Source organism: Symphalangus syndactylus, chromosome 8, assembly GCF_028878055.3.
Source record: "Symphalangus syndactylus isolate Jambi chromosome 8, NHGRI_mSymSyn1-v2.1_pri, whole genome shotgun sequence".
Classification (NCBI taxonomy): Eukaryota; Metazoa; Chordata; class Mammalia; order Primates; family Hylobatidae; genus Symphalangus; species Symphalangus syndactylus.
This window is the reverse complement of record NC_072430.2, coordinates 137,291,179-137,306,714: the sequence shown is the minus strand read 5'-3', so window position 1 is coordinate 137,306,714 and position 15,536 is coordinate 137,291,179. Positions and strand designations below refer to the sequence as shown.

General features: G+C 48.0%; 1 protein-coding gene across 2 annotated transcripts in view; it reads right to left on the bottom strand.

Annotated features, from left to right (window-relative positions):
• EFHD1 (EF-hand domain family member D1) overlaps positions 1–15,536 on the bottom strand; it is a 50,441-nt gene that overhangs the window by 12,349 nt on the left and 22,556 nt on the right. For both annotated transcript variants that reach the window (XM_055291006.2, XM_055291008.2), the window contains exon 2: positions 8,564–8,711. In XM_055291006.2, the coding sequence (XP_055146981.1) occupies positions 8,564–8,711 (148 nt within the window). The remainder of the gene's footprint in view (positions 1–8,563; positions 8,712–15,536) is intronic.

The window sequence follows — 15,536 nt, the reverse complement described above, 5'->3', positions numbered from 1 at the left end:
TTTTTGCATTAGATTGTTTGCCTTTCTTACCATTTGCTAAAGATCTTCATAGAACCTGGTATGTTTCAAATACTTTAGCTCTGTCACCTGCCTTTTAAGTATATTTATGCTAATTTTCAACTTTCAAAAATTTTACATATAGTGCTATGCTTAGAAAAACCTTCCTCAGCACCAAGGTTATATAAACAACCACCTACGTTTTGTCTACAACTTTTATGGCTTCTTTTTTTTTTAACCATGTAAATATTTAATCTCTGAAATTTATTTTTATTTATCATGTGAGGTTAATCATTAACCTTATTTTCTTCCAAATGGTTGGTTAGTAATCCTTGCATCATTTGTTGAATAATCCACCCTCCTCCTCCAGATTCAAAATGTGACCTGAATTAATTAATCTTCAGGCTTCCAAAGAACAAACTTTTAAATAAATAAATTGGCCAAACTTTTTTTTTGTGAGATGGAGTCTCACTTTGTTGCTCAGGCTGGAGTGCAATGGCTTGATCTCGGCTCACTGCAACCTCTGCCTCCCGGGTTCAAGTGATCCTCCCGCCTCAGCCTCCCAAGTAGCTGGGATTACAGGAGCGTGGCACCACACCTGGCCTAATTTTTGTATTTTTAGTAGAAATGGGGTTTTGTCATGTTGACCAAGCTGGTCTTGAACTCCTAGCCTCAGGCCTCCCAAAGTGTTGGGATTACAGGCATGAGCCACCATGCCCAGCTATAAATTGGCCAAACTTAAATGGCAGTGCCCCCATCTTCCTGTCCTCTCCCAAGGCAATTTTGTGGCTTTTTTAGTTCTCTTCTTTAAACAATTGCTATCTAAGTTTCATGATTTATTTTTCCATATGGAAAGAATATAAACTGATATGTTCCAAGCCATCATCGAAAGAGGCTCTCTCCAGGTTTTCAGATGCTACCTAAAATGTGTGCACCCACAGGAAAATTTCAGGTTTCCAGGTCTTTTCTCATAACCCTCATCCCTAAAAGATGCCTTCTTGCCAGGCGCGGTGGCTCACGCCTGTAATCCCAGCACTTTGGGAGGCCAAGGCGGGTGGATCACGAGGTCAGGAGTTCGAGACCAGCCTGATCAACATGGTGAAACCCCGTCTCTACTAAAAATACAAAGATTAGCCGGGCGTGGTGGCGCATGCCTATAATCCCAGCTACTCAGGAGCCTGAAGCAGGAGAATCGCTTGAACTCAGGAGGTGGAGGTTGCAGTGAGCCGAGGTCGTACCATTGCACTCCAGCCTGGGCTACAAAGCGAGACTCTGTCTCAAAAAAAAAAAAAAAAAGCCTTCTCAAAAGGGAAAAGAACACTACTTAAAGTAGAGTGATAGGTTAAGCAACTTCTACAGGCCTTCCAAATCCTCACTTGAGTATCATTACTGCCAAGGCTCTCAAACCCCAGAGGGAAGTGTGTTTCATGCGGGTGACAGTCTCAACCACCGCATCCCCAAAATGCCTTGTAAGACACCCTCTTCCTATTGCTCCCTTCAGGGTCCTAACGCCACCGTGGATATTGTCAAATACAAAGCAAGAGACACAGCAAGATGCCCATGGAGAGACCAACGGTCATGCCCACCTGCAGCTTCAAACTCTCTCACTAGAGGCCGGCAGAGATTCAGTTTGCTGTGTATTATCAGAACCTGAACATTGACTTGAAAGAAGACAGGCCCCTTGGAGGAGGCCAGGCCCCCCAAGAATAGGTTGGAGGTCAAGGGGATGGTGACACAGGGGTGGAAAAGATCGAAGCAGCAGACTTCAGGGCTGCGGATGAGAGGCATGTGGAGAGAGGGACTGACATACTGGTTGCTCTGTGCCCTGCTATCCTTAAAGCATTTCCTTCACAGAAGGCCCCACCTCATTGCTCCACGAGGCAAACAGAACAGGCAGCCCCACCAGGCCAGTGCTGTCTGGGACCCAGACAGGCAGCTGTGAAAAGATGGAGGGCTGGCTGGGCGTGGTGGCTCACATCTGTAATCTCAGCACTTTGGGAGGCTGAGTCGAGTGGATCACCTAAGTTCCGGAGTTTGAGACCAGCGTGACCAATATGGTGAAACCCCATCTCTACTAAAAATACCAAAATTAGCTAGACGTGGTGGTACACAACTGTAATCCCAGCTACTCAGGAGGCTGAGGCACGAGAATTGCTTAAATCTGAGGGGTGGAGGTTGCAGTGAGCCGAGATCGTGCCACTGCACTCCAGCCTGGGTGACAGAGTGAAACTGTGTCTCGAATAAATAAATAACTAATAAAATAATAAAACAAAATATATTTAAAAAAAAATAAAAGAAAAGACAGAGCACCACCCCCAGCCAGCGCCCACCCAGGTAACCTCAGGGACTCTCGCCATCCCCAAGGCTTGGCTTTCTCACATCCAGAGTGGAGACGACAGTTTATGGATAGGTTTCATGAACTGGAAACATGAGGGAAAGCTCTCCTCACAGGTCCCTTCCCCAGAGCTGTTTCCTTTGAACCCTCAGGTCTGGGGCAGATCCAGACCGCATCCACTCACTGTGCCAGGTCAGTAGGTGACCAGCAGCATCCCTGTCACACCTCAGGGGTACCCCCTAACCCAGCCAGTTAAAGAAGGGAAAAAACTCAGCTCAAGCTGAAAGCGCCCAGCCTTCCATGAAGCATGCCAGACATTTCCATTTAATTTTGTTACAATCACCAACCGCCCTAAATGACAATTTACCCAACTGCCCAGCCTTGTTTGTCTTCCTATTTATAGTCCACAAAGCCGGGCATGTGGTAGAAGAATTGGAAACTGTCCTAGCTGTGACTGTGAAGAAAGAGGGGGAGGGAAGGAGAGGTAGAAAACAAAGAGACAGCAAGAGAACTAACAAAGCTAAAAAGCCTTTTCACACGCAAGCTATGGATGCTTCTGATACACTCAGGGAATTTTTAACTTCATGGCTGCGGCTGGTGATGCAAACACTCCCTCGGTATTAGTTAGAATTCTTAGGTTGCAAGTGACAGAAATAAACTTGTTCACTTAATCAAAAAGGAAGTATTCATTATTTAAAATAGATGTCTCAGCCAGGCACAGTGGCTCACACCTGTAATCCCAGCACTTTGGGAGGCCAAGGCGGGTGGATCGCCTGAGGTCAGGAGTTTGAGATCAGCCTGGCCAACATGGTGAAACCCCGTCTCTACTAAAAAGAAAAATATAAAATTAGCCGGGTGTGGTGCCGCATGCTTGTAATCCCAGCTACTTGGGAGGCTGAGGCAGGAGAATCGCTTGAACCCGGAAGGCAGAGGTTGCAGTGAGCTGAGATTGCACCATTGCACTCCAGCCTGGGCAACAAGAGCAAAACTCTGTCTCAAAATAAATAAATAAATAAATAAATAAATAAATAAAAATAAAATAAGATGTCTCAAAAACCCAAGGACAAGACACAGTGGCCTGGAGGAGGACTGGAACTGGGAGAGGCAAAGCTCTTAGGACTGGAGGCAAGATTCCCCCTCCATCTCTCATGCTGGTCCGCATGGTAGAAAGTGGGCACCCCACATTGCATTATCCTTCCAAGAACAGCCATCTGCAGAGCCAATTCAGAGCACTTCAGCCCCAATTTCAAAATCCCGAGAGACAGAATTCGATTGGCCTGGTCAGACCAGGGGTCCATCCGTGGTCTGATCAACCATGATCAGGCAGGCGGGCAGCCCAGCACAGCCAGGCTCCAGGGGCCACTGTATTCGTCTGCTTGGGCTGCCCTAACAAAATTGTGCAGACTGGGTGGCTCACACAACAGAAATTTATTTTCTCACAGTTTCAGAAGCTGCAAGTGCAAGAACAAGGTGGCAGCAAATATGGTTTCCCGTTAGGAATGTCTTCCCAGCTTGTAAAAGGCACAGAAAGAGAACTTAGTTTTCACAATGGTCACAATAGCGGGGAGGGCTATTCACATCGCTATTTTAAAGACACAAACACTGAGGCTCAGAAGTAAAAGATCTCACTCTGGGGACCTAGCTTTGCGTGGTAGACTGAAGCCATGCTCTTTTCAGTCTGTGAACACAGCCCTGGTCCACTAGGGCCTTAAGCAGAGGTAGAAACCAGCACAGTGAAATAATGGAACAGGAAAGTGTGAGTGGCAGCATGTCCTTACACTCCCGAGGCCTGCACACCTGGTGCAGCTACTAGAGATGAGACTGGGCTTGGAACTGACAAAGGGTAGACTGTGAATGTCCCTGAAGCTCTGGAACGGGGGTGCAAACCAATCACAGGAACCCTTTGGAGATTTCCAAGCCTCTGATGTCTACCACCTGCTGGCCAAACCAGCAGCTAGCCAAAAGCTAACCAAGCATCATGGATTCAGGGAGGAGCACCTGCAGTTGGCCCCTGAGTACAACGGGGCAGAAGGGGGAATGCATCTTAATTCATTTGGCAATTGCAAGCCACGAAACACCCTCTCAGCTCCTGTTTCCAGAGCTCACCACAGCTCTCTCCCCAGAATCTACTCCAAAGCTTCACCAAGGCAAAAGTCTCTGCCTTCTATACTCCAGGGGTATTCAGGCTGAAAAGAGCCAGTACTGCAGCAGGAGCCAAACAGGGCAGCTGTGAAGACAAGTGTGGTGGTGATAGGGCAGGCCGAGTGGCACGGAGGCCACAGTCCACACCCAGCCAACCCAGATCTCTGTGGCTCTTCAGCTCCTTGGCTCTGGCATGCAAAGCTGGATGAGATCATCCAGAGGGTCATGCCCAGCCCTGTGAATCGGATCTCAGGTTCAGCAAAGGTGGAAGGTTCTGGAGCTGATTTGTAGAAGCAAGGGACCAGCCCAGTTCATCACAGCTGGGGGAGGGGCTTGTGGCTGCCAGTTCTGCTGCAGACCTCCAGGGAGAACTTCTAGCCTAGACAGACCAATGCTTGACCCAAAGTCTCACATCAGAAACCAGGGTGCTAGTTGGGTGTGGGGGCTCACACCTGTAATCCCAACACTTTGGGAGGCTGATGTGGGAGGACTGTTTGAGCCCAGAAGTGAGAGGCTGCAGTGAACTGTGAAAAAACCAGGGTGTCAGTACTCCAACGTTTCTGGAATAACCAAGGTTAAACACCAGGAAGCAGGGACAGTCCTCTACTCCCAGCTCCTAAGGGCTGAAGCTGAGACACGACTGAGACTGCAGATGCTCTGAGCCTTTAATCTGATATTATCATCAAAATTATTATAATAGGCCAGGTGCAGTGGCTCACGCCTATAATCCCAGCACTTTGGGAGGCTGAAGCAGGTGGATTGCCTGAGGCCAGGAGTTCGAGACCAGCCTGGGCAACACAGTGAAATCCTATCTCTACTAAAATTACAAAAATTAGCCAGGCACGCGCCTGTAGTCCCAGCTACTCAGGAGGCTGAGGCAGGGGAATCGCTTGAACCCAGGAGGTGGAGGTTGCACTGAGCCAAGATCACACCACTGTACTCCAGCCTGGGCAACATAGTGAGACTCTGTCTCAAAAAAAAAAAAAAAAAGTTAATATAATACAGGTGCCAAATGACACATCTAGAGGCCTTCTGATAAAACTCATAAAGACACATCTAACACATGAAATTCCCTTCCCTGTGGGGTGGCATCCTTGACATGGAAGACACCTGATAGTCTTGAGACATTGTACCTAAAATAGAAATGGCTTTCTCACAGAGGTTCTTAGCCATTTGGGGATCAGCTGGGAATGCTATATGCACTCTTCCCGGTGGGATGCCGGTACCTCAAAATTTTGCCTGCAATTTCAGAGGTTCAAAGACCAAGTCCATTCTTGGACTGTTGGTGAGGGGGCTCCACAGGCACAGAATGAGACCCTTTATAAAATTACTTTTGAAAAAATTAGCCAGGTGTGGTGGTACGTGCCTGTGGTCCAGCTACTCAGGAGGCTGAGGTGGGGGGATCACTTGAGCCTGGGAGGTAAGGGTTGCAGTGAGGTAAGACTATACCAGTGCACTCTAGCCTGGGCAACAGAGTGAGACTGTCTCAAAAAATTAAAAAATATAGCTGGGCGCAGTGGCTCATGCGTGTAATCCCAGCACTTTGGGAGGCCGAGGCAGGCAGATTGAGCTCAGGAGTTTAAGACTAGCCTGGGCAATATGGAGAAACCCGATCTCTACCAAAAATACAAAAATTAGCCAGGAACAGTGGTGCACACCTGTAATCCCAGCTACTTGGTGGGGACTGAGGCACAAGAATCACGTGAACCCAGGAGGTGGAGGTTGCAGTGAGCCGAAATCATGCCACTGCACTCCAGCCTGGGCAACAGAATGAGACTTTGTCCCAAAAATCTAAAAAAAAAAAAAAACAAACTAGTTTGGGGATGGCCACAGTGGCTCACGCTGTAATCCCAACACTTTGGGAGGCCAAGACAGGAGGATTGCTTGAATCCAGGAGTTTGAGACCAGCCTGGGCAACAAAGTGAGTCCCTGTTTCTATAAACAACAACAAAAATTTTTTTAATAAAAAATAAACTATTTTTGCATGCTATAAAAATAAAAAGTAGCTAGGCAAGGTGGCTCATGCCTGTAATCCCAGCACTTTGGGAGGCTGAGTTGGAGACCAGCCTGGGCAACATAGCAAGACCCTATCTCTACAAAAAAATTTTTTTAAATTAGCCGGGCATGGTGGTACATTTCTGTAGTCCCAGCTACTCAGGAGGCTGAGGTGGGATGATGGGTTGATACTGGGAGTTTGAGGCCACAGTGAGCTGTGATCATGCCACTGCATTCTAGCCTGGGCAACAGAGCAACCCTGTTTCAAGTAAATAAATAAATAAACGAATAAACAATGAAAACGAAAATATAAAGAAGTATTATTCTCAAAATTATTGGGCAAGGTGGCTCATGACTGTAATCCCAGCACTTTGGAAGGCAGAGGCAGGAGAATCGCTTGAGGCTGAGTTGGAGACCAGCCTGGACAACACAGTGAGACCTCATCTCTACAAAAAATTTAAAAAATTGCCGGGCGCGGTGGCTCACGCCTGTAATCCCAGCACTTTGGGAGGCCGAGACGGGTGGATCACAAGGTCAGGAGATCGAGACCACGGTGAAACCCTGTCTCTACTAAAAATACAAAAAATTAGCCGGGCGCGGTGGCAGGCGCCTGTAGTCCCAGCTACTCCAGGGGCTGAGGCAGGAGAATGGCGTGAACCCGGGAGGCGGAGCTTGCAGTGAGCCAAGATCGCGCCACTGCACTCCAGCCTGGGCAACAGAGCGAGACTCTGTCTCAAAAAAAAAAAAAAAAAAAAAAAAAAAAAATTTAAAAAATTAGCCAGATGTGGTGGTATGTGCCTATAGTCCCAGCTACTCAGGAGGCTGAGGTGGGAGGATCAATGGAGACTAGAAGGTCAAGGCTGCAGTGAGCCATGATTGAGGATTAAGCCACTGCACTCCAGCCTGGGTGATAAGCAAAGAAGACGCGTTATTGTATATTTCAAAATAATTAAAAGGAATAGAATGTTTCAAACACAAAGAAATGATAAATGCTGGAGGTGACGGATACCCAGATTACCCTGACTTGGTCATTACACATTGTATGCTTATATCGAGATATCACATGTAGGCCAGGCTCAGTGGCTCACGCCTGTAATCTCAGCACTTTGGAAGGCCGAGGCGGAGGATCACTTGAAGCCAGGAGTTTGAGACCAGCATGGTCAACATGGCGAAACCCCATCTCTACTAAAAATACAAAAATTAGCCAGGCCTGGTGGCACACTGTAATCCCAGCTACTTGGGAGGCTAAGGCACGAATCGCTTGAACTCAGGAGGTGGAGGTTGCGGTGGGCTGAGATCACACCATTGCACTCCAGCCTGGGCAACAAAGTGAGACTGTCTCAAAAAATAATAATAATGAAAATAAATAAAATATCTCACATGTCCCCCATAAATATGTACAACTATTATGTATCCATAACAACTAAAAATAAAAAATTTTAAAAATACGTTTAAAAATGAAAAGCTTTAGCCGGGCGCGGTGGCTCACGCTTGTAATCCCAGCACTTTGGGAGGCCGAGGCGGGCGGATCACGAGGTCAGGAGATCGAGACCACGGTGAAACCCCGTCTCTACTAAAAATACAAAAAAATTAGCCGGGCGTGGTGGCGGGCGCCTGTAGTCCCAGCTACTCGGAGAGGCTGAGGCAGGAGAATGGCGTGAACCCGGGAGGCGGAGCTTGCAGTGAGCCGAGATTGCGCCACTGCACTCCAGCCTGGGCAACAGAGCGAGACTCCGTCTCAAAAAAAAAAAAAAAAAAAAAAAATGAAAAGCTTTAATATATAAAAAAGCATAACATTATAAAACCACCAAAATTTCACCCCCATAAATATCCACTATGAATATTTTGGTGAACATCCTCCAAATTTCTTATTATTTTACTCAAATGAGGTTATACTACTACCCACGCTGCTTTTTCCAGGCCAGCACTGGGGTTAGCTGTCTCCTAAAAGGTATTTTTGAAAGTGGAATTGCAGGTTAGATACGCAAACAGCGCTCTGGAGAGGCCAAACCCATTTGTGCTCCAGGGGGCTGTACATTTGAAGGTCCTCTCAGGGGCACCCCACAGGGGCTCAGGGCCACAGCAGGCAGGTACCTCCCGGAAGCTGAGCTTGCCGTCGAAGTCCTCATCCACCTCCTTGATCATGCTCTTCAGGCCCAGGTGGGTCTGGGGGGCCCCCAGCTTCTCCATCATCAGCTTCAGCTCCATCAGGTCGATGAAGCCATCCCGCCCAGCGTCATACCTGCCAGGTCAAAGGAATGCATGACCGGGATGAAAGGACACTCGTTAGTCTCCCAAACATGTAACTCCTTTGGCTTCATTCATTGAAAAATGACTCAAATACCTCCCGCTCTGCGAGGCCGATGTGGGTCACCTGCTTCAGAGGAACCCCTCTCTCCTCAGAGCGCCTCAGGGCTTTGTATGACTCAAAGCGGATCTTGTACTACCTGTTGGTTTTCATGTCTTTTATCTCCTCAACTAAACCATAATTTCTGGAGGGTGAGAAACATGCCTTGTTTACCTTTATTTCCCCCAATTTCAGTCAACAAACATCAAGTGAGCACCTCCTCCTAATGCTGGACACTGGAGGGGTTGCAGGAGCTGGCCCCTGACGCCCAGCACGTTCACAGGGAAGGGCTGGCAATTCCAGGAGCCTCCTCCTGGTCACTGCCACTGGTTCTCTCCCACGGCCATTCCCAACAGCCCAGCCTTTCCGTCCCAGCGCCAGGGAAGTTGCTTCCCACCCCTGTGTGCGGCCGTGACTCTGGCTCATGATTCCCCTCTGGTTCACTCGTCTTGTCTCCAGCTCTGAACAGCCGTGTCTGCCAAGAGGGCTCTGACTCTGTCCCCTAACAGGGCCGCTCCTCTGCTGACTGGCCTCCCAGCCCCCAGCCAGGAAACCAGCCCAGCCTCACCAGGTGGGACCGGGCTGTCCCCTCCTGGCCCAGCCATCTTCAGCCCTCTGTACTCTGCTTCCTCCAAGCCATTTCCCCCATTACAGGATCTCTCCACAGACCCCCTGGCTCTCCTCCCTTCAAGCACTTCCCGCCACCCAGAGACCCCTCGTTGCTCAGGTATGAATACCTTGCTCTAAAAACAAATCAGTTTACAAGAGCCAAAAGGTGGACACAATGCAAGTGTCCGCAGACAGATAAAGGAGAAACGAAACGGGGTCTATTTAGCCAGGCGCGGTGGCTCATGCCTGTAATTCCAGCACTTCAGGAGGCCGAGGCGGGTGGATCACCTGAGGTCAAGAGTTTGTAGACCAGCCTGGCAAACATGGTGAAACCCTGTTTCTACTAAAAATACAAAAATTAGCTGGGCATGATGGTGCATGCCTGTAATCCCAGCTACTCGAGAGGCTGAGGTGGGAGAGCTACCAGGAGGCGGAGGTTGCGGTGAGCCGAGATCGCACCACTGCACTCCAGGCTGGGTGACAGAGCGAGACTCCGTTTCAAAAAAAAAAGGGGGAGTATATCCATATATCCATACAATGGAATATGGTATGCTTATATAAGGGAATATTATTTAGCAATAAAAAGGAAGGGAAGGCTAACACATGGGTGAACCTTGAGGGCATTCTGCTAAGTGAAACAAGCCAGCCACAAAAGGCAAATCCTGTATGGTTCCACTTCTGTAATGTTCTTACAGTAGTCAAATTCATAGAGACAGAAAGTGGATGCTTGGTTGCCAGGGGCTAGAAGAGAGGGGCATTGGAGTTAGTGTTCAATGGATAGAGATTCAACTTGAGATGAGAAAAAGGTTCTGGCGATGGATGGTGGTGATGGCAGCACAATAATGTGAACGTACTTAACGCTATCTACTTACATGGTTAAAGTGGTCAGAGGTTTTGTGTTTTTGTTTTTGTTTTTTTTTGAGACAGTCATGCTCTTTCACTCAGGCTGGAGTGAAGCTGCACGATCTCTGCTCACTGCAACCCCCGCCTCTCAGGTTCAAGCGATTCTAGTGCCTCAGCCTCCCAAGTAGCTGGAATTACAGGTGTGCGCCACCACACCCAGCTAATTTTTGTTTTTTTTTGTTTTGTTTTGTTTTTGAGACGGAGTCTTGCTCTGTCACCCAGGCTGGAGTGCAGTGGCACAATCTCGGCTCACTGCAACCTCTGCCTCCTGGGTTTAAGCGATTCTCCTGCCTCAGTCTCCCAAGTAGCTATGATTACAAGTGTGTGCCACCATACACAGCTAATTTTTGTAATTTTAGTAGAGATGGAGTTTCACCATGTTGGCCAGGCCGGTCTCGAACACCTGACCTCATGTGATCTGCCCACCTTGGCCTCCCAAAGTGTCGGGATTACAAGCATGAGCCACCGCACCTGGCCTAGTCAGTTTTATGTTAAGTGCATTTTACCACAATTTTTAAAAAATTAAATAAATAAGGCTGGGTATAGTATCATATGCCCATCTGTAGTCCCAGCTACTTGGGAGACTGGGGTGGGATGGTCGCTTGAGCCCAGGAGTTTGATTGCATCCAATCTGGCCAATGTAGTGAGACCCCATCTCTTAAAAAAATAAAGAGGCCTGGAGCAGTGGCTCACACCTGTAATCCCAGTATTTTGGGAGGCCAAGGCGGGTGGATCACGAGGTCAGAAGAGCAAGATCGAGACCATCCTGGCTAACACGGTGAAACGCCGTCTCTACTAAAAATACAAAAAATTGGCCGGGCGTGATGGTGGGCACCTGTAGTCCCAGCTACTTGGGAGGCTGAGGCAGGAGAATGGCATGAACCCGGGAGGCAGAGATTGCGGTGAGCCAAGATCACGCCACTGCACTCCAGCCTGGGTGACAGAGCGAGACTTCGTCTCAAAAAATAAATAAATAAATAAATAACACAAATTTAAAAATTAAAATAAATAAATCAGGCTTCCTCACTGATCTGGTTTGGATCTGTATCCCCACCAAATCTCATGTCGAATTGTAGTCCCCAGTGTTGGAGGTGGCACTTGGCAGGAGGCGGTTGGATCATGGGGGTGGATTTCTCATGAATGGTTCAGCACCATCCCCTTGGTGCTGTTCTTGTGATAGTGAGTGAGTTCTTGCAAGATCTGGTTGTTCAAAAGTGTGCAGCACTTCCCCGCTTGCTCTGCCTTGCTCCTGCTCTGGCCATGTGAAGTACTGTTCCCCCTTCACCTTCTGCCATGGCTGTAAGTTTCCTGAGGCCTCCCCAGAAGCCAAGCACATGCTGCCATGCTTACAATACAGCTTGTAGAACTGTCCATGAGCCAATTAAACCACTTTTCTCAGAAATTAGTTAGTCTCAGGTTTTTCTTTATTGCTGTTTGAGAACTGACTCATCCACTCATTACCCGTCTGCATTCTCCCCAACACAGCCTCAGTAACAAAAACCCACCGTTATTGAGAACAACCACTACCCACCAAGAAATGTAGCCTGTGGGCACCTAGGAATCTAGTGCTGTGGGCTGGCGGTAGTTAAGGCTCCCAAGGTCAGGCTGGAGAGGAGGCCCAGGAATCCCTGACAGGCTCCCTTCCAGCCACAGCGGCCAACTCGTGCCATTCCTCCCACCCAGCCACCCCCTCCCTGCCCTTCTCTATGGTCTTCCTGTGCCCAGGAGCTCAGGGAGCCACCCGCTTCCTCCTCAGCTCTCCAATAGCACCCACTGTCCATCCTTCTCCTGGACTTAGCATTCACCACCTTCCTCTGGTGGGTGCTTCTATTTTTATTTCTTGTGTTTTTTCCGCAATGCCCTCACTTTAACAGTATGCTGGCTACTTCTTACTCAAGCAGCTCTGTGCTCAGTGCAGCCTCCTTGCTGGCAGAGTTACATTGCAAAGCACTAAAGGACACAGACAAGATCGCTGGATGGCTGTTGGTGGGCTTTAAGGAACCGTGAAGGACGAGACAGGTGTTCCAGATCTGGAAACAAGCAAGGTGCTTCTGGGTTTCCCAGAAGTGGGCAGAGTATGTGAATCACAGACGCACCAGCCCAGGATCTAGTGTTGCCAGAGGATGGTTTGTGAGCACTTTAAGAAGGGAAGCAATGATTTCCATGGGTTCACTGAAAATGACTTGAGGATGGACCTCACTTACCTGTTTTTTAAGCTTTTTTTTAAAAGACAGCTTTATTGAGATATAATTCACATACCATAAAATTCACTGTACAGTGCATTAATTTTTAGTATATTCAGGTTGTGCCAACATCATTACCATGTAATTCCAGAACGTTTGCATCACCCTAAAAAGAAACTGATACCCATTAGCAGTCATTCCCCACTCTCCTCTTGCCACCCCTACCCCCTAGCAACTACTAGCCTTTCTATCTCTATGGATTTGCCTCTCATGGACATTTTGTAGCCCAACAATATTCTACTGTATCAATATACCATACTTCATTTCTTCACTCATCAGGTGATGGACATTTTGTTGTTTCCACCTTTTGGCTCTCATGAATAGTGTAGCTTTGAACGTTTATATACAAGTGTTTGGACATATATTTCCATTTTCTTGTGTATATACCCAAGATTGGATTCTGCGTCACATGCTTATTTAGTTGTGAAACGTTACTGTCAAGTTGAGCTAACGGAAAACCACAGCTGACCTGATGTCACCAATCAGGGTGAACAATGCCCTCTAGCAGGCCCTTATGGGGAAGATAAACAGGTATGGATACAATTAGGCAGACTGGCTGTTAGTTAGAGCCACCTGGAAAGGGTGCTGACTCTCAGATTTGCTGGTGACAGACACAAAGTTGGGGCAGAATCTAGGCCCAAAAGATCTCAGCAAGCTGGTGTGATGTCCACAGATAAAATATAGCAAAGCAAAATGCAAGGTCCTGGCCGGGCTCAGTGGCTCATGCCTATAATCCCAGCACTTTGGGGGGCCAAGGTGGGTGTATCATCTGAGGTCAGGAGTTCGAGACCAGCCTGACCAACATGGTGAAACCCCATCTCTACTAAAAATACAAAAAAATTAGCCAGGCGTGGTGGCACATGCCTGTAATCTCAGCTACTCAGGAGGCTGAGGCAGAAGAATCGGTTGAACCCAGGAGGCAGAGGTTGCAGTGAGCTGAGATCATGCCACTGCACTCCAGCCTGAGCGACAGAGTGAAACTCAGTCTCAAAAAAAAAAAAGAAAGACAAATGCAAGGTCCTAAACAAAGAATTACCATAGGATCCAATGGCTGTCTGGACACTAGTATTCTTTTTTTTTTTTTTTTGAGACGGAGTTTCACTCTTGTTGCCCGGGCTGGAGTGCAGTGGCGTGATCTCAGCTCACTGCAACCTCCGCCTCCCAGGTTCAAGTGATTCTTCTGCCTCAGGCCTCCTGAGTAGCTGGGATTACAGGCGCCCACCACCATGGCCGGCTAATTTTTTGTATTTTTAGTAGAGACAGGGTTTCATCATGTTGACCAGGTTGGTCTCGAACTCCTGACCTCAGGTGATCTACCTGCCTCGGCCTCCTAAAGTGCAGGGATTACAGGCGTGAGCCACCGTGCACGGCTGACACTAGTATTCTTAGCAGCATTATTCACAATCACCAAAAGGTAGAAACAACCCAAATGCCCATTGACAAAATGTGATCTATACAAACAATGGAATTTCATTCAGCAATGAAAGGGAAGTGAACTCTGACACATGCTCACAGGCTACAACATGGGTGAACCTTGAAGACATTGTGCCAAGTGAAATAAGCCAGTCACAAGAAGGGCACCTCATTGTATGAATTCACTTATCAGGTCCCTAGAGTAGTCAAAATCATCGAGACAGAAGTAGAATGGTGGCTGTCAAGGGCTGGGGAGGTGAATGAGGAGGCAGTGTTGAATGGGGACAGAGTTTCAGTTTAGGAGGGTAAAGACATTCTGGAAATGGATGACAGTGACGGTTGCATAATAATGTCAATGTTGTTGCCACTGAACTCTATACTTAAAAATGGTTAAAAATGGTGAATTTTGCTGGGTGCAGTCAGTCATGCCTGTTATCCCAGCACTTTGGGAGGCCCAGGCAGGAGAATCACTTGAGCCTAGGAGTTTCAGACCAGCCTGGGCAACAAAACAAGACCTCATCTCTACAAAAAAATTAAGAAAGTACCTGAGTATGGTGGCCCACATCTGTGGTCCTAGCTACTCGGGAGGCCGAGGGGGGAGGATCACTTGAGCACAAGAGTTTGAGGCTACAGTGAGCTGTGATCACTCCAGCCTGGGTGACAGCATGCGACCCTGTCTCAAACAAAACAAAATTGCTAAATTTCACATTATGTATATCTCACCACAATTTTTAAAAAATGCAAGGTACTGGCTGGGAGCGGTGGTGCATGCCTCCAATCCCAGCACTTTGGGAGGCCGAAGTGGGAGGATTGGTTGAGCCTAGGAGTTCAAGACCAGCCTGAGCAACATAGTGAGACCCTGTCTCTTCAAATATATAAAAAAATTAGCAAGGCATAGTGACATGTGCCTGTGGTCCCAGCTCCTCAGAAGGCTGAGGCAGGGGGATCATTTCAAGCCTGGAAGGTCGAGGCTGCAATGAGCCGTGTTCACACAACTACACTCTAGCCTGGGTGACAGAGTGAGACCCTGTCTCAAAACAATTAAAAAAAAAAAAAAAAAAGCAAGGTCCTAAAACTAAGACCCCCACAGACTGACTTCCCCAGCACAGGTTTTGAGAGAAATGGTGCTCACTTGCACCTGTGACCACACCTTCAGGGGACTGGGATGCTACAGTGAGTCAGGGAGGCTGCCAAAAAACTCACGGGCAAAATAAATCATAGTGGCAAGTACAAAAAGTCCTGAATCCCGAATGCAGGGGCCACAGTCCTACCCACCCCATCATGGTCTGCCCCACTCCACGCAGACCTCACACTTCAGGAAGGCCATGGGCCTGGTCAGTGGGAAGCACCCAAGACGAATGGACTTAAGACCTCACACAGGCTAGGCGCGGCAGCTCACGCCTGTAATCCTAGCACTTTGGGAGGCCGAGGCTGGTGGATCATGAGGTCAGGAGACGGAGACCATCCTGGCTAACACAGTGAAACCCCATCTCTACTAAAAATACAAAAAATTAGCCGGGTGTGGTGGCGGGCACCTGTAGTCCCAGCTACT